The 20666-nt window shown below is 41.5% G+C and overlaps 1 protein-coding gene across 1 annotated transcript in view; it reads left to right on the forward strand.

Annotated features, from left to right (window-relative positions):
• LOC146005725 (uncharacterized) overlaps nucleotides 1-20666 on the forward strand; it is a 286436-nt gene that overhangs the window by 66370 nt on the left and 199400 nt on the right. Inside the window, exons 11-13 of the mRNA XM_083145153.1 lie at nucleotides 7411-7487; nucleotides 10500-10617; nucleotides 14579-14818. Coding sequence (XP_083001279.1) covers nucleotides 7411-7487; nucleotides 10500-10617; nucleotides 14579-14818 — 435 coding nt within the window. The remainder of the gene's footprint in view (nucleotides 1-7410; nucleotides 7488-10499; nucleotides 10618-14578; nucleotides 14819-20666) is intronic.

The following is a 20666-nucleotide window of genomic DNA, read 5'->3' on the forward strand; positions in this document are numbered from 1 at the left end:
AAAAATGTCATAGAGCATTACCAGCCCGGGCTCAAAGAGCCGTTCCTGGTTTCAACAAATCACAAGGAAAACTGAATAGGGGTCTCCTGCACCATGCTCAAGGGCCGGTCCAGGTTCCCAAAATACATTGGGACAAAATGAGTAGGGGTCCCCCTTATTTCAAGAACCAGCACTGGGCCCAACCAGCCAGCAGGGTAATGCCACAGCCCCAGCTAAAGCATTTACCCCTTGACTGTTTCAGCCTGGGCAGGGATCCTGGGGAAGTGGGGACCCTCCCAATGAAGGGGTCCCCCCTCCAGAATTACCTGCCCAGACTGAAGCCCAGAGCTGTTTCCAATGCCTCTTGGGCGTTGGGCATCGGGCTGATAAATGTGTAAAAATAGAAATAACTATTGTGTATTGCTGTGGAACTGAGTTCCAGCAAGCCTGCACCACATGCAGGGACTTGCAGAGCCACAAGTCCCAGCATGGGGGGCATTAAAGGGCCACACCAGTACAAATAGTGAAATAAAAACACACACACGATAAAAGTATAACTTTATTACACACAGAGCCCATAAATACAGATACTTACCTACCTTGACACGTAGGTAGGTATCCTCTGTCCGCTGGTCCTGAAGAAAATCCATATGGGTACCTGCTGTGGAAGGCATCCATACTCACCAGGTCCTCCAGCGTAGATCACATCCTCTTCAATCCAAGTAGGCATCCCAGAGACTTTGTAAATAAAAAAATGCTGTACCCGATACCAGTACGGACTGAGGAGAAGCCCGTGGATGTCTCTTTTTGTATCCTGCAGCTCCTCCTCCCAAATAGCACTATAGGCTGCCTAGCAGCCAATCAGAAGTCTTTAGACTGCTAGGGGGCCAATAGTGCTATTGACATGTACATCTGACTTCGTAAATTTACTTGTTAAAGTGCCCATGCGGGCTGGTATATGTCGACAAAACTGGGTGTACATTCAAACAAAAGATGGCTAACCACAGACTGAGTATTAGGTCGGCCTTACAAACAGGCCAGTCAGACAAACCTGTTGCAAGACACTTTTTTTGAAAAGTCACATCCGCTATCATCATTAAGGAGTACGCTAATTGTTATGCAGGGCCGGACTGGGACCAGAAATTGGCCTTGGCATTTTGAGCACACAGGTCCACCTGCTGCGGCCACACAGGCCCACTTGCTTGTGACATCTATTCATAATATTGTGGCACACTGATGGGACAGTGTGGGAACTGGCAAATTTAGAAATATGGTAATGTGTGGTCCCAGATCTAACTAGTGTAGCAGGTGGGACCCTTGGGCAGCAAAAAGGGGCATGGCCTTACAGAAAGGAGGCATTACGCATTATGGAACACACCATAATGCCCATTACACATTATGGAACACACTGTTATACCCATTCCCCATTATGGAACACACCATTATGCCCATTACACATTATGGAACACACCGTTATGCCCATTACACATTGCTGCATACTATATTGCCCATTAGATATTATGACACAAACCGTAATGCCATAACACATTATGCCACAGAAATAATGCCCATATTATGCCCCCAGTAATGTCCCTTACACATAATTCCCCCAAGTAATGCACCTTAAACACTGCCCACATAACAATACCCTAGTATTATTAATTTTAAAAGCCCCCTGTCCTCTAATTAAATTTTCTTCACCCCTCCCCTTATAACAATACATATTTGTAGATGGTAAGAGTCAGGTGATGTAAGTACACAGCAGGGGAAAGACACAGTCTAGGACCACAGAACCATATGCCCACCCACCGGCTCCGACTCCATCCTAACAGCAGCAGCTGCCAGCAGTGTGCAGGCACACAGGGCTCACTTTCCCCTCCTCTCATACACAACAGCAGGGATCGGACGACCGCGGTTTTAAGCACAGCAATCCACGGCGCCAGCCCCTCAGCTCCCTCCACATGCACTGCTCAGACTGAAGGGGGTGGATCAAATGCGCAGTTGTCGCGTCATTACATCAATATGCAAATGATGTGGCCGCCCCGTGCTCAGCACGGGAGGCGGTGCTGTAAGCGCTAAAGCCTGAACAAATGGTGGCACAAAATCGTCCCACAAGTTATTGCTAACCTTTGAAGTAACTTGTGATTGGAGGTGGATTGATATAAATTTGCACAAGTTTTTGTTTGCCATAAATAATCAGTGTACATTTGGCTGCATAGGCAGAGTGTAGGTGTTTTAGTCAATGCTGGATTACCAAAAAGGCATAGTAGGCGACAGGGGGGACAAAGAGAACACCTGTACTGGGCCCCTGAGGGTCAGAGTTGCCTGGCCGTGAATCAGGGACACAAGATACAGGGCTCCAGCATTTTTGTATACTTTTAAAATGATTGCCTGCCCGAGGACAATTACCTGTCACTTGGATTGGTCCGCTGTTGGCGGTGTATGCGGCTGTGCAACACCATGATGCTGACGTTGCGCCAGCCTTCCTTTGCCGCCACCAAGGAGCAGCACTGAACCAGGCCACTCCAACAGGTGTCTCATTCCTCCTGCAGGCTCTGGGGCACAGGCGTGTGACAAATTCTGGTCTATCAAACAGAGGCAGCAGCATGAATAAGTAATGAATAAGTATGGGACATAACAGAAATCAGAAATGTTTTGATTTTGTATATTATGCCAGAACTCTCTGGATATAATATCACCGATACTGGTGGTAGTAGTTATTACATGCCAATATGATGATGATATTTTCATTATTCTTCAGTATGTATGGCTAGATAGATACAGATGCATCTGTAGTTACCTGTTAAACGGTCACACATGAAGCTGCATTGCATCTGCGACTAGCTGTTCGTGGATGCAATCCATTCACAAGAATGTATGCACTCAAGCAATCCTATAGATGTGTATGCAATGTACATGTTCTCCCCTGGGCATACTAGTCATGGTAAATGATCTGTGATTGCCATTGCTAGTTATAAGGATGTCTGCAGACACATCAGTAGATAGATAGATAGATAGATAGATAGATAGATAGATAGATAGATAGATAGATAGGGCCAGATGTACTAACCTTCAAAAGTGATAAAATGAAGTGAAAAACAGCCAGCCAATCAGCTCCTACCTGCCATGTCACAAACTGTGTTTGAAAACTGTCAGACAGGAGCTGATTGGCTGGTTGTTTATCACTCTCCATTTGATCAATTTTTAAGCTTAGCGCATCTGTCCCATAGATAGATAGATAGATAGATAGATAGATAGATAGATAGATAGATAGATAGATAGATAGATAGATAGATAGATACTATTGTAAAGCGCAACGGAATCTGCTGCGCTATACAAGAAACTGTAAATAAATAAATAAATAGATAGATAGATAGATAGATAGATAGATAGATAGATAGATAGATAGATAGATAGATAGATATAATTCTGTTATATATTGTATGAATGTTATGTGACTGGATCTCCACTGCAGTTAATAAATAAATTCCCATAGTGCACCAAATGTATCCGAAAACTGCCATTTCAGGCAATGCATGATTCAAAGTTCCCCTTTTGACATAGCTGGTGGTGAATTAGGTGCCCATGGCCATTCCAATGTAAATAGTATATGCTAGAGCAGTAGTTTTCAAATTAGGATCTCAGAACTCCAGTTCACATTTTCTATGTCACCTAGCAGGTGCAAAGGTCTGTTTATTACTCACTGAGGGGTGAAATTATGAAGCTTGGAGAAGTGTTATCTATCCCCATAAAGAACATTGGGGCAGATGTATTAAGCCTGGCGAAGAGATAAACTGGAGATAAAGTGGAAGGAGAGAACGCACCAGCCAATCAACTCCTAACTGACATATTTCAAACACAGCTGATTGGCTGGTGCATTATCTCCTTCCAATTTATCTCCAGTTTATCTCTTCGCCAGGCTTAATACATCTGCCCCATTATGAGCAAGGTGATAATGGTTCAGCCAATCAGCTACAATATGTAAATTGACAGGTAAGAGCTGATTGGCTGACCCATTATCACCTTGCTCATAACGTTCTTTATGGGGATAGCTAACACTTCTCCAAGCTTCATAAATTCACCCCTCAGTTGCCAGTAGTTCCCCAGATTTTTCGGTTTGTTCAGTTCTATAATCACTTTTACATTGCAAGATGGCTTTAAAGTTTTCCTTCAGTTATATGTAAATGTTGCTTTTCCAAAGATTTTGGGTACAAAATATTTTTGGTCTTCCCACATTCATTACTGTAAGTTAATTTAGTTCACTGATTTACGGTTATATCAGTCAGTTATTTTAGGTAATTGAATTATGGTTATTTCTGTCAGCTATTACTCTATGTAACATGTCTGACTTATTAGAGAATAGCGTCTAAGGAAAGTGAGTCTGCAAATTTGTTTATTTTTGACCATAATTGCGCAGCATATTCGGTTGCGCTTTACATAGGGGACAGTGATACCACAAAACACGGTATTTACAGACAGTCAAAATGTGGGAGGGCCCTGCTCACAATCTTACAATCTATAGGGAAATAGGCATTGATACATAAGGATAGATACTGTATTCTTTATTGCATCGATTCCACCAGAATGCAAGGTTCTATGACTGGTTCTGGAATTTGATAAGCTTGCCTGAAGAGATGAGTTTTTAGGGAACGCTTATAGGTTTGGAGACTGGCGGAGAGTCTTATTGTGCTTGGGAGGGCATTCCACAGAGTGGGTGCAGCCCGAAGAAAGTCCTGCAGTCGGGAATGGGAGCGAGTAATGAGTGTGGATGAGAGACGCAGATCTTGGGAGGAGCGTAGAGGTTGTGTTGGATGATATTTTGAGATAAGAGAAGATATGTATGTTGGTGTAGTTTGGTTTATGGCTTTGTGTGTAAGTAAAAAAAAATTGTATTGAATACGGTAGAATACAGGTAACCAATGAAGTGACTGACAGTACACATGACAGTACATACTATTGATATAGTATTCTATAGTATTAGGACATACCGATAACAATTTCCATGGTGTGAATACGGTGTATACTTCACCTATTATGCTAAACTGAATGCATTGTTATCGGTTGCATGCATTGATGGATTTCTGCACCATACAATGTAATATGGTCTTCCATTACTGCTTCATTGACCAGCAACATATCTGCATGTTACTGGGGTTTAAATTCAGGGTGAGGTGGGGTAAATTAAATTGTCTGAAAAATATTTGTACAGGGACACATTTGACTGGAGAGGGTTCCAAACCTTGGGCCCCTTGGGGGTCTTAATCCAACTCTGCCTATGACATTGCATAAGAAGGCTTACAGTAGGTGCTGGATTGCAGTGCTTGTGTATCACATAGTATGGGAATGATAAAGCTCACATTGTATTTGTTACTTTACATTTTCATTGTGCTTGACATGCTTGTTAAAGACTGCTTGTTTTTATTGTTAAATATGAAAATATTGCATGATAGTGTTTTTGGTCTTTTTAAATCTTGCAACAGTCATCTCTGCACATAGAAATTGCACAACAATTTACTAGTTCATTTCAATTAAGTGTGATTGTGTGGCTACACAATGCTTACAATGGTACACCAGATAACCACAATATGCATTGCAAATAGCAAAATGTGATCTCTGTACTACAAATAAGGCCAGCATTCTAGTTGGCAACAGGGGACCAATGTCATTGCACTGCGTGTGCGCATATTAGCATATGCGCATGCGCAGGGCTTGTGTGCGGGTGACTTGCATAGTCCCCATGGCATTCATACCGGGGGGGGGGGAGGATGGAGGCAGGAATGGAGGCAGGAAGGGGCGTTTGCATGCAGTGCCGGTGCAAGGCACCGTGCGCCCCAGGTGGGGGGGGGGGGCGCCCCAGCGCTCACCCGCTCCACGGGTGGGGGGTGGGGAGGAATACGGATGCCGTGCTGCTCCTGGGGGGGAGGGGGTGATGCGGCTGGCGCGCTGATTTGGGGGGGGGAGGGATACGGCCGCTGTGCTGTTCCGGTGTACATACTCACCCTTCAGGAGCTCGGGTCTAGCTCAGCGGGTGGGAGGGAGAGCTGGAGGTGTGGCTTAGCGGTCAGGAGGCCTCGCAATTCAGTCCCGGCGCAGTGTGACTGACATCTTCCTCCACCCGCACCGTGTACAGCCGCTCAGCCGGGCAGCGGTGAGCACTTGGCTCACCCTCAGACGCTGCCCGGCTGAGCGGCTGTACGCGGTGCGGGTGGAGGAAAATGTCAGTTAACATGCACCGGGGTCCGGGACTGAACTGCACACAGCGCAGCGAGCCCTCCCTCCTGCCCGCTAAGCCAGACCTCCAGCTCTCCCTCCTGCCCTGCTCCCAACTACCGCCCCCCAGTGGCCAGCGCCCTAGGCAAATGCCTAACACTGCCTAGTGGTGGCGCCGGCCCTGTTTGCATGTGAAAGTGAACGCCCAGCACTTCCTGTACACTACCCTGCGAATGGATGTATAAGGAAAACTTGCAAAGTGGCAGGAATGTGTGACCCATGGCAGGGGGGCGGGCATTCGCACGGGCGATGGGTGGCATTAGAAGGCACGCTAAGCAGCAAACTTTTGTTGCTAATGAGACCATCAGAATCAGCCCTTAAGTGTAGATGCACAATACATTTTGGACATCCCCAGAATCTACATAGCTGAGTTGATATGCTGCGACAATGACTAACAATTTAAGTAGGATATTTATCTTGACCATGGATTCATAAGTATTTTGTCTTTAGTTCTTGTCTGCAAGATTTATTTCAGAAATATGTTGGTTCTTTGTGTGTGTGTGTGTGTCTCTGTGTGTGTGTGTGTGTGTGTGTGTATATATATATATATATATATATATATAGCACAGTCGTGAGTTGGCGCCCCTAGTGATGATCTTCACAATATGATCAGTCCAGCCTTAATACAATTAACTCTAATATATAGAATAAGAGTCCAAATAATTGCAAAAATGTATTAAAAAGGTCTCTTAATCCACAAAGTGGCAACAATTCATCCAGATCTTTATGGTTTTGATTGAGACAATTCAAACGCTTGATAACAGTCCCTTAAAATGACTTCATCAGGGGTTAACGGATCGTAAGGATTTAATAAGGCAGTCTTTCTCAAGAGGAATTCATTCCTATTAGATGACTCCAGTCGGTCTGGGGAAGCCCTATGTGTAATTCAAGATGGACCCGGGTTCGATTTCTGGTGGATCCAGCTATAAAAACTCAGATATTGGGATAAAACAGTAAATTCTGTACAGATTCTGGGGTTAATCCAAAGGCGGTTCTCACCTTCAGTGAGTGTGCTCTGGTCACAGATTCTGTCTGAATGTGTGTATTTTATTTTGAGGGCACACTCCATACCATTTATGTAATTATATAATGTATATTAATTTGAAATGTTATTGTTTGTGTCATACACTGAAGTATTTTTATTGTGTTTATGTATTTCAGGACTTCAAGTGTCAAGAAGAAGTTTTTCACAATGGAAGAAAAAAACTACATGGAAGATCTAATAACGCCTTCAAAAAGTATGTAGGTTTATAAATGACTATCATGAAAAATGCATTTACAGTACTACAGTAGTAATTATCAAATTTGAAGGAATGTTATAGTAATACTCTGCTCTGTGTATTGCCCAGCAAGAGCAATTGCACCCTTTACATCATAAACGAAGAAAAATCATAATTAAATGACTGTTTATATGTGGGGAGCAGTAGCCAATATATTATTATTCTTTATTAATATGGTGACACAAAGTTCTGCAGCACCGAACAATGTATAAAAAAACAAGAGCCCAACAAGAAAATAGCAACTTACAGTAAAAGAACATGCAGGACAAGTACAGGGTATATCTGCATTGTTGGCATTAACAATCAGTCAGCATGATGACAGAAACCATGGGTTAGGTGCCATTGTATGGAGTATCAGTGGCAAACGCAGAATTTCTATAAGGGGGTTTCCAAATTCAGTCCACAATCTATTACTATGCAGACCATTGGAGCGAGTGTGGGAGTCTGGGGGAGTGGTAAAAGAACCTAATAGTTACTTTTTTGCACTGGATACAATATGAAATACAGTATTTATATTTAACACTATTGATGATCTATAATATACTCTAGGCTGTATCAAGTATTTAAATAATATAAATAAGTGGTCAGGAAAAGGTTAAATATATCATAATAAATAAATACACCAACATGATAGAACCCGTACTGGATTTTCTATGCTCATGGTAAGGCTCCTGTCTCTTCTTCCTGGCAGCTGCTCTCTGGTCCAATGCACTGATTGAGAACTCAGATCCACACACAGAAAAAATATGCTAGAAGAAGCTGCTACCACTGGGCATGTGCAGAGGCTCTGCTTTATCCCTTATACTGCATGATGAAGCTCTAGTAAATTTATTTTATATCATTGCTATTTTTGTCATAATTTGAGCCACTTGCCAAGAGTAGAGGGGATTCCAGGCAACCAAACCCCCCGACCCACCCCCCCGGTGTCATTTTCCTATGGAGTATGGAGTAGATGATAGTATATTAAGAGAAGCAGATGAGGGTAGAGGGTCCTATTTGTGAGGCTCACATTCTAAAGGGGAGGACACAGGGTAAGCAGAGAGCATGGAGGAAAGGATCATTTATACTGTAGTAGGTTTTTGGGGTTAACCAGATAAAAAAAAATTTAATCATTTGTTTATACCATTTGCTTTACATACATAAGAGTTAGCAAAATTAAGAAAATGCAAAAGTACTCTCTGATTCCTAAATTCTTATAGACATAAATATGTTTCCGTCTTTTAAGCAGTCCGTGCACTACTGAGTCACTTCAATACTGATCTGAAAAGATTGGAGGAAATAGATTATTGTGTCCACTTAAAATATTATTTGCGAAAATCTTCTTATCAGAGGCTTCAACAGATGGCAGACAATAGATAATTACAAGTGGTGATAAATGGTGCCAAACATGTTTATGTAGTTCGCATTTTAATGTGCAATCCCATGGTATTCTAACGCATACCAAAACGTGTAAGGTAAAATACTGGTCATCCCACATACTATGGGATTTATTTACTAAGACAGGAGTTCTATTGAAGATAGGATGTGGCCATTCTATTTCTTATTTATTCAGCACCTTCTAGATAATAGATATAATCTGATTGGTTGCCCATAGCAACATCCCATCTTTAATAGAACTCCCATCTTAGTAAATAAACCAAGTTGTGTCCAAGTTCAATGTGATATATAATACATAATAACTGTAATAGCACTTTATTAAAAGTTTTGCATAATCCATTCACATTAAAGGAAGCACTTTAAGTTGTAGGCTCTGTAACTTCTAACTGTGTCCATCTGATATACTAAAGCCTTAGATCAATTCTAGCCAATCTGTGGCTCTCCGGCTGCTGGTAAAGTACACATCCCAGCATGCTCTGCCAGTTTCTCTGAAAGCAAAACTGAAGCACAGTGTGCTATAACTTGTAGTTTGACAACAGCTGGAGATCCCCAGGTTGGCCGGCCCTGCCTTAGATCATGCTTACTGCAAGTTTGTATCTTATTTTGCCATGGGCTTGTCTGTACATTATATTCTGCTCTGAACAAGTGGCTAAAGGAGCCATCCACTAGTGGCCACTTTTTATGTGATTACAATGCATTGCTGTGACGGATCTCATGAAAAGCGACACATGGAATGTCATTGTGAGGCATGTTCCCGTGTGCCTCACATCACAGTCACAGATCCTATGGGCTGCCATGAATTTTCATGACAGCCCGTAGCCCTTGCTAGGATTGCGAAAGATACATTGTGGCCCTTATTCAGATCTGATCGCAGTACAAATTTGTTCTCAAAATGGGCAAAATCATGTGCACTGCAGGTGGGGCAGATGTAACATGTGCAGAGACAGTTAGATTTGGGTGGGGTGTGTTGAAACTGAAATCTAAGTTGCAGTGTAAATATAATGCAGCCAGTATTTACCCTGCACAGAAACAAAATAACTCACACAAATCTAACTCTCTCTATACATGTTACATCTGCCCCACCTGCAGTGCACATGGTGTTTCCCATTTTGAGAACAAATGTATACTGCGATCAGATCTGAATAAGGGCCTGTATGCAAAAGGACTGCATACAATGAATCATATGTGATCCTGCTGCCCGGCAGTTGCCGGGTGAGATGGCGGGGTATTGCATGGGAGGTACCACATTCGATACCTTGCCCTAGTGGATGGGGGCCTTCAAAGTGCTATTTGCATTGAGCAGTGAACACAGGAAGTTCTAATAATTAATATTTAAGTGCACATTTTTAGGAATATATATATTTTCTAAATCTATAACTTGGATCTATAAATTGATTGGCCTTATATATAATTTTTTCACGCGAAATTATACTATATAAATCTTCATAATGATGTTTTGGTATTTGTTTCTTTCTATTGTATCTCCTGATGCCTTTCAATGAACAAAACAAATAAAATTGTACTGTAAATCCAAAGGCAATTGCATTTCATTTGAGCTCTGTATGATTATTTTGCTTCCTGTGACTGATACAGAACAGAAAGCCAGTTGTTGAATGCAGCAAATGCCCACAAAGAAGAAATTCTAGCCAAGCTTGGCAACATTTCTGAAGTAAATAATGGATTAAACAGAGCAGCAGGCCTTTGCTGGAAGGTGAGATCCTACATGAATGTTCTGTTGCTGATTCTAAACGACCTGATCAATTCCATTGATTTTTTTTCCCCCAGTGCAGGTCTATTTTTTGGTTCATTATTTTATAGTTAGTGATTTAAGTGTATTGTATTTGCTTTCCTACACACATTACAGTAACACCTAAGCAGGCTGTCTAATGTTATTATCTGGGAATAATTTGGGTATGGATGTAGTCTGTCAGGGCTGGCCAAAGATTCTCTTTCGGTAGAACAAGAGCCAGCTGTGTCACCATGCAAATGAGGCAGAGCTGGTATGTGCTGAATTCCCTATCTTCTGTTTTTTTTTCTGCTCATCTGACACTCGCTTTGAGGAAGGTTGTAAATGTAAGAGAGATTGTGGTTTAATTCCTCAGCCTGGCATTTCTGCCCCCCAGTCACTATTCGATTATCTTCTAAATTGCTGTGTTTCGGAGAGATAAAGAGTTTTTATGGCTCGCTCACTTGAAGCAACCGGGGAAACCAGGAAGAGGATAACTAACTGGGCATACTCAGTAATTTTACTAGGAAATTACAAATTCTTTGTTTGCATGACATTTCCAAAATTACTTTTGCTGAGGAATCTAAAATTTAAAATGTCACATTTGGCATGCTGAGCTTGGGAAAAATATTTCAATATAAAATTCATAAAGGCTTTCTAATTTAGAACGTTCTTAATAACCAAGTCTGTTTGCATCAATAATCCTGCCTTGAGGTTTCCGAAAGATATTTTATGCACTTTATTATTCAGTTACTTAAGAAAAGTATTACTTTTATAGTTTCACAACTGAAAGAGCAATTCTATATACACTGTGTACATACTGTATATACATATCATATATTTTATTAACTTCTTTGATTGATGCCAGAAATGCTTTTATCTTAGGATAATGATTTCTGCAGCAGACATTTAAACAATACTTACTAGCCTCAATTTGCATAGTATTAACAAAAACAAGTGTATAAAAAAGTTGTATTTATTATTTTTATTTATTTAGCAACAGTTACTAATAAAGTGCACCCATGTTATGCAGCAATGTATATTTCGTCATTCACATTATGCATTATAATTAAGGCCAGACTGGCCATCTGCAACTTCTGGCAAATGCCAGAATGGTTGATGGCTGGATGGGCCTGTCCGATCACATGGAGAGCCATGCATCACAGCATTTTGGCTCTCTGTCTGGCCACCTGCTCTCCCTATGACCCACCTAAGACAGGAATATTAGTCATGATGCAAGGTCTGGCCCCCTTGACATGTTGCATGATCCATAACCCATGGCCATGCCCCCCCCCCCCCCCCCCCAAGCACAGGTTCCAGGGCTGCTTCTAAGGTTACCACCTTTGTGTTGAGAGATTCCCGGACAGTGACACGCCCCTATACCCACCCCTTGACCCACTGCAACATCACTTAAACCCCCTAGCAGCATCATCACCCCCCTAGCAGCATCTCACCCACCTAGCAGCATCATCACCCCCCCTAGCACCATCATCACCCCCCTAGCACCATCATCTCCCCCCCTGCACATCATCGCTCCCCCCTGCACATCATCACTCCCCCTGCACATCATCACCTCCCCCTGCACATCATCATCATCACCTCCCTCTGCAGAGTAACTCCGGGGTCTGTCAGTATCATGTCTGGAAACTAGTAGCGGTAGTTCCCATCTGCCACAGGGACACCTCTGGTTACTTCCCATGCACTGGAGGTACTCCACTGGCAACTTCCCATACCCTGGAGGGCCTGCCTGGGCTGCCGGACCCCGGGTGATGTGACCGAGCCCAGACTGAACCTATTTCTCCCGACGCCCGCGCTAACCCCCTGGTGCCACCTCTTAGCCGCAGACTGCACCTGCTGGCTCTCCTCCCATCACCCGGACAGCGGGTGGAAGAGCTGCAGCTGCCAGGGCCGCCCGAATTCCGGTCATTGTATAGTCCATGACAGCCACCCGGACTGCCCAGAGTAATCCCGGACGGGTGGTAACCCTAGCTGCTTCATGTCCCAGTGTGTGCCTGCTTGTAATTACTGTGTGTGTGTGTGTGTGTGTGTAGTATATATATATATATATATATATATATATATATATATATATATATATACGTAATATGGTGAGGCGGCACTCCGACAAGCTTGCACATGGAATAAACGAATGATGCGGTGCCCCCTGTAAATGGGACCTGGGAGACTCCCAGGGTATTTAGGAACTGGGTAACGGTGGGTGTTGCTGTATGTTCGGACCCTATATATAGGAACTGGGTAACGGCGGCACTCGTCACACACAAAAACAGAAGACCAGGAGACTGGATAGGTTCCCCAATGTTTCAAGGCGCTTTCTATACCTTGATAAAGAGGCTAAGCGCCTGGAAACGTTGGGGAACCTATCCAGCACGGCATGTGCACAGCATCTATTTGCAGTGAATAGATGCTGTGCGCATGCGGTGCCCAGGAGTCCCGATTGCATCATTTTAAATGTTTATTTTTTAACAGTTTCTTATATAATGCAGCATATTCCATTGCACTTTGCATTTGGAGACAGTAATACAACAAACTGGGTATTTACAGATAGTCAAAAAGGTGGGTGGGCCATGCTCGCAAGCTTAAAATCTATAGGGAAATATGTATTGATATACAAGGATATATATTCTTTATTGTATAAAGTCCACTAGAATGCAAAGATTCTTGGTGGGCTGTACGATATGGTGACCCAGCAGTTTTGCCAAGGGTTAGGAGGACGAAAAGTGTGAAAAAGAGAGAGAATATGTATGGCCTGTACAGTGGGGATATGATTGGATAGATGTTTATGAAGGTTATGCGGCTGGTTCTAGACTTTAATAAGCTTGCCTGAAGAGGTGTTTTGTCATTGAACACTTGAAGGATTGGGTGAAGTCAGAAGAACGTCCTGCAATAGTGAATTGGAGCTAGTAATAAGTTTGGATGAGAGACATAGATCTTGTGAGGAGCGAAGAGGTCAAGTAGGGAGCGATTTTGGTGTAGTTTGGTTTATGGCCTTGTGTGCAAGTAAAATAAATTTGTATTGAGTATGATAGAATACAGGTAGCCAGTGGAGGGACTGACAGAGTAGCTTTGCATACGATGAACGTCTGATGAAGAAGATTAGCCTCACCGCTGCATTCATGATGGATTGTAGTGGTGAGAGTCTGTATTGACCAGTAGAGAGACTATTGCAATAATCAAGAAGGGAGATGATGAGAGCATGGATTAGAGTTTTAGCAGTATCTTTTTTTAAGGTAAGGGTGTATTCTGAATGTTTTTTAGATGCATGTACTGTAGCATGATTTCAAGACAGATGTCTGACAATGTTGGATGGTATGTAGTCCCACCACTCAATTGTTAATCTGGCCCAGCCTGAATCTACCGCTCTTTAACTTCATGAAAGTGTGAAACAGAATAAGTTACCAACAATTTCCAGGGACAAATTGAGGTGCACTTTGATGCAGCACAAATAGGCTAAAGTCTGAACATCCCACACGAGGAGCTAGCAGTCATTGTATGACATTACTTTGTAAGCTGTGGGATAATTATAAGCTGCATGTACAATACAGTAGTTTATGTTTATTAAAGCCACCATACAGTGGATGTGGTTTTATATAAACCACAGATGAATAAATAGTCTGGTTTATGTTTAAAACGGCATCTGATTGAACGCAGAGAACCAGATCTTACATGATGTACTAATCTTGTATATACCATAACTGTCAATATCAGCAAAGAATTACAGTATGTTCATGTGAACTCTTGTTAACATTTCCATCAAGTTTATATCAATTAACATATTTTTGAAAATATGGTGGATAGTTTTTCAACTGGAATTTTTTTTCAAGTTTAAGAAGTTTTTATAGTATTTAAGACTGTTTGTTAATTTAAAATAATTTAGTCAGCTTTATATGAACAATGATAACATTTTGTTAATATTTATTTCATTTAGCAAAGATGCGCAGATAGACCGCAACCTATTCAGATTCTGTTAAAATGTTTACGTGGATTGAAAGACAAGATCCCCAAGGGCCACTACGTTCTGAAAATTTCACTGCTCAGTCGTCCAGGAGGACATGCTCTCCATTGGTCAAAAGTCAAGGATCACCTGTGGGCTGAAACAACTTTGCCAGTATACCACAAGGGTCGTTTCTATGATGTGGAGTTAAATGTAAATCACTTTGTACACACAGTAAGTTTATACATTCTGACAAAATCTATTTTATTGAAATGACATTGATGGAGTGGTCTGATCTCAATGTACATGCATTAAAGAACACTTTAAACATTATCGTAAGAAAACACAAAGTACTCAATTTAGTGTTTCAAAAACATGTATATTAAAAGAATATTTACAGTATGAGTCATCTAAACAAACTTTACAATTTTGAATTATGTAAACATAAACATAAATACCTCTTTATTATACATTTTTTATAATACAGTATTTTATTTGCACCGAGCATAGTTTATACAAATTAATTTAACACAATTGTTTATTGGATAACAATTATTAAATATTACATTAGATACAAAAAAAAGTCTGTTACCTAGGAGACTGCATGCTTACCACTCTGACTTTCAACTGCCAGCAAAATGATAAACTACTGTATGCTGAACAGAATAAGAAGGATTTTTTTAACTTTATTTTCTCTTCTATAAGTGCCTGTTATTTTAAATATATATATATTTTTTAAATATATCAATGTGTGGTGAAGAAGGTTTGAAATCAGAACTCATTACCAGTAGTTTTTCTTTCTAAACAGCAGGATTTTTTATCCATTGGTTTGGAGATTAAAAACCAAATCATCAGCAGTGTGTGGTGATTTCAATCCAATAATAATTTAATAATTCTATAAAGTATGGGCCCCCTAATGCCCCTTCTGCCATCAAGGGAGCCTTAGCGACCGGCCAGAGCGATCAGCCGGTGGCGCGGCACTTTGTGGTGGCGAGACATGGGTTGGCCACCATTAGATATCGCATGATAGACCACATACCTGTGCCTATTAGGGGTGGTAACAGGAAATTGATGTTACTTAAATGCGAGGCACGCTGGATCGCTAGGTTGGGGACCCTTACTCCAAATGGGCTCAACGAGCAATCTGGCATTTCTTCGCTCCTTAATTGATACATCCTTACTGTGGTTCATTTCACACATGGTGCTATTTCATGGCATGCTGCTACATCAGAAAATATTCTATCTATCGTTTCTTTATCAGTCTCTTCCATCTCCTCCTGGTGTTTTGTACTACAAGTTGAGTATCCCTTATCCAAAATGCTCGGGACCAGGAGAATTTTGGATAACGGATTATTCCGTATTTCAGAATATTTTAATATTTCAATTATGTATTTTGAAGTATCTTGCATTTATGCTGTATAAACACATAATATACACACAAATATATTTTATTACCACATAAAATACACACAAATATATTTTAATTATTCAAAAAACAAGGTTTCAAAACGTGAAACAAAATGTGTGTACTATCTCAGCACTGAATTTGAATGCCAAGCAATCATTGTCTTGCACATATATAGTGCCAGTTACATATCATGTCCCAGTGATGCTGTTACAAATGTCCCCAGTGAGTTTTTAGCAAAAAAAAAAAAAAAAATTCACTTTCTGGAATGTCCGTATTTCGGAATAATTCAGATAACGGATATTCGGATATGGGATACTCGACCTGTATTGATTATGTTCAATGTATTTTTTCTGTATTTTTCTGTATTGTTTATATAATTTTTGGTTTTTATCGACACTATGTCGATTGAAGTTAACAGGCATGTGCTGTCGACCATAGGCGCCACTGCCTGTTGCTATTTTATAGTTACATTTATATTGCCCTTAAATTTATGGCCGCATAAGGTTGTGATACAATCTCTACGGCATTTATGTTTTGTTTTTTGGTTTCCATGGTATCTGGTGATGTCATACTAGCTGCGTCAGTGGGGGGGTGTGTCGGAGGCAAACGCAGACGCTGTCTTTTGACACGTTTGGCGCGAGTTTCCTGCACACGCCTCCAGCTGATGCAGATTTCACTGTCTATTTAAGATGTCTGTTATGTAGTGTATTTTAACCTGATGACAATATCGATTTGATATTGAAATGTTGTTGTTTCCAATAAAGCTGTTTTGATATTCAGAAGACTTTGGCTGGAGTGCTGCACACTACGATTTGCTATATGATACCCCACAGTGCGGGCACCCACACAGCAATACCTACGGAGGAAGTGCTTGGCATCTCGTGCTATATATTGGAGAACCAGGAGGCTTTACCTTGTTCCCCTGCCGAGGGCACCCCGACGATTTCTTTGGATTGTCCATCCAGTGACTAGGACCGTAAGCTCGGTCCTTGTGTGTACATATCACTTGTCTTTCATTTTTTCTACACGTGTGGTGAGGAGGAGGAAATTATGGAAGAGCCAAATCCTTTGGGAAGCAGTGCAAGTGGCTACCAGCGGACGACCTACATAGCAGGTGACGTTTTCAGCTACTCTGCGAATGAAGCTGATACTATACGTTACACAGATGAATTTGAAGGTCTGGCTGAAGCCACACCGCTTGAAGAACTTTATCCTGATTTATTGAAAAAGAAAAAACGAGAAATTGACTATTATTTTCATGGTCTTTCATTAAGTGACTATCACCGTGCTGGTAAGATCCCCCGCGGTTTGAGAATTAAGAACTCACCCACCATTGGCAAACATGACCTATCCTTTTGTAGGAAATGGGTGGCCATAGCTAATAAATGTGCACTCGATTGGATGCTATTGATTATAGAACATTCGACCAAGGAGGTCAAACTCTGCAAAGAGAAAATTGCCCAATTTGAGTCTGCACACAAGCCTAACCTTGCTAACGACACAACGGTGGACTGGTATGAAAAACTTAATTCACAACTACAAATTCACAAAAGGGAGTTGATTAAATTCAAAAAAGAGAAAAAGAACAAGGTCGACCTCGACTATGAACTTAACACCGTTTATCAATGGACAGTACCTCAGAGGGAGGGGGACTCAAAAAAACCTTCTTTCGACGAAATAGAGGCAGATTCCAACGTGATTACCAATCATCCACGGACTTCAATTCGTCCAGTAGTGATGCGACTCACAGACCTACTAACTCCAAAAAGATCCCTTTAGGAGTGAAGACCAGGCGACAAATCGCTGCTCCCGCCGACACACCAGGCGTGGCGGCCAGTGGCGGCGGCAGAGGTCGGGGCAAAAAAACACCAAAAACTCAGAGCTAGTAATCAACCTGTCGACATACAAACTTTCAGCGGCAGAGATCAAAGTATTGTCCAAGGGCTTGTCGTTTATCCCCTCTGTGGACTTCAACAATATTGAATGGGACATTGAAAATTATAGGCTGGCGAGACAATTGCGCCTAAAAGAACATTTTAATAAAGCTTCTACTGTGAAATCCATGATACCAATTAAAGAGCCTTTACCCATTCAACTACAGAGGTTACAACCAAGATCAACATACGACCCGCAGTCCTTTAATTCTTCTATATGGACATTTAATCGGATGCTGAACTCTGAAGTACAGACGGTGGTTAAATCCCCCAGAACGCAATTTAATAACCTGAACAGAACTGACTGGGACATCATTAAAAATCTGGCCTCGAATAACTCTCTAGTTTTTCGGGGTGCGGATAAGGGTGGTGCCCTGGTCGTCCAGGACATGGACAAATATCATCTACAGGTGATGACTCATTTGGATGATACAAAGACTTATGTCATGTTGTCGGGTGATCCGACTGTTACATTTTCAAATGAATTACGTGATTTATTATTTGATGCTGTTTCTCGTGATGTCATTTCCACTGAATTAATGAATGCTTTAATTCCTAGCTTTCCTATAGTGCCACTTTTTTATTGCCTTCCTAAGGTACATAAATGTTTAATTGATCCCCCCGGCAGACCCATTGTGGCTGCACGGGGTTCCTTAATGCAGCATGTATCGGTGTTTTTGGATTGTCTTTTTCAGCCATGTGTACGGGGTCACCCGAGGTACCTTTTGGATACCAATACATTGTTGAAAAAACTCATCGATTTAGGACAAATCGATGATGATGTCACGATGTTTGCCATCGATGTTTCTGCACTCTATACTTCCATCCCCCACTCATTGGGGTTGGCGGCTTTAAGACACTTTCTTACTGATAACGTATATTACAAAGGTCCTGACATTTCTCTCATCCTGGAATTGATGCAGCTGGTATTAGAAAAAAAAAATTTCTTTACAATAATACATTTTTTTTACAGAAAATTGGAGTTGCGATGGGGGCGGCGGTCGCTCCCTCATACGCAAATATTTTTATGTTTGAATATGAACAAACTTTATTCTTTGATGACCCCGCCATAGCCAGCAACATTGTCTATTATACTCGTTATATAGACGATCTGCTGGTGTTTTGGAAGGAGTCCCCAGATACTTTTTGTAATTTTTTGACGGAGCATAATGTTGGCTCAGATCCCATTAAATTTACGTTTACCTTTAACCAGTCCTGCATCAATTTCCTGGATGTGCGCATAACACTCAAGGATGGCAGTATTTATACTGACCTTTTTCAGAAAGAAACTGATCGTAACAACTTGTTAGAATTTACCAGTTGCCACCCCAGAGCGATGGTGAGAAGTCTGCCCTACTCCCAACTGTTGGCATCAAACGGATTGTATCCGATCCGCAAGTGGCAGATCATCAAATGGATCTCATGATCGAGCGTTTCATTGATCGGGGATATCCTCTGTCCGAACTTTTGACTATTAAAGCCAAAGTTACTAACTTAGACCGTATTAGTTTACTGTCTCCTAATAATCCCACTGAACCAAAACCTGAAATTTTACCATGGGTTACTACATACACTCACCTCAGCCCTGAAATTGTGAAAATTGCCCGCAATCATTGGCCCATCATTCAATCTGATGTGGACCAGGGACTGGGGGATACAAGGCTATTGCCTAGTTTCAAACGTTCCAGAAATCTGGGTAATTTTTTAGTTAAATCCAATGCCGCACCCCTCACGAACCAGCCTGTGGGGAGAAAATTGGGCTGTGTTAGGTGTACCTGTACATCTTGTAAATACATGTTATCAGGAGCCACTTTCAACCACCCCCGCACAGGGAAGAGTCTATCTATTAGACACACTCTATCATGTAACTCTTGCTACACGGTCTATCAGATTATCTGCCCGTGTGGATTGTCGTATATCGGCAAGACTGAAAGACCTTTTAAAGATAGGATGGCCGCCCATAGATCTGCCATCAAGGGAGCCTTAGCGACCGGCCAGAGCGATCAGCCGGTGGCGCGGCACTTTGTGGTGGCGAGACATGGGTTGGCCAACATTAGATATCGCATGATAGACCACATACCTGTGCCTATTAGGGGTGGTAACAGGAAATTGATGTTACTTAAATGCAAGGCACGCTGGATCGCTAGGTTGGGGACCCTTACTCTAAATGGGCTCAACGAGCAATCTGGCATTTCTTCGCTCCTTAATTGATACATCCTTACTGTGGTTCATTTCACACATGGTGCTATTTCATGGCATGCTGCTACATCAGAAAATATTCTATCTATCGTTTCTTTATCAGTCTCTTCCATCTCCTCCTGGTGTTTTGTACTACAGGTTGAGTATCCCTTATCCAAAATGCTCGGGACCAGGAGAATTTTGGATAACGGATTATTCCGTATTTCAGAATATTTTAATATTTCAATTATGTATTTTGAAGTATCTTGCATTTATGCTGTATAAACACATAATATACACACAAATATATTTTATTACCACATAAAATACACACAAATATATTTTAATTATTCAAAAAACAAGGTTTCAAAACGTGAAACAAAATGTGTGTACTATCTCAGCACTGAATTTGAATGCCAAGCAATCATTGTCTTGCACATATATAGTGCCAGTTACATATCATGTCCCAGTGATGCTGTTACAAATGTCCCCAGTGAGTTTTTAGCAAAAAAAAATAAAAATTTCACTTTCTGGAATGTCCGTATTTCGGAATAATTCGGAT

This window comes from Crinia signifera, chromosome 5, assembly GCF_055691185.1.
Source record: "Crinia signifera chromosome 5, ASM5569118v1, whole genome shotgun sequence".
In the NCBI taxonomy this organism is placed as follows: Eukaryota; Metazoa; Chordata; class Amphibia; order Anura; family Myobatrachidae; genus Crinia; species Crinia signifera.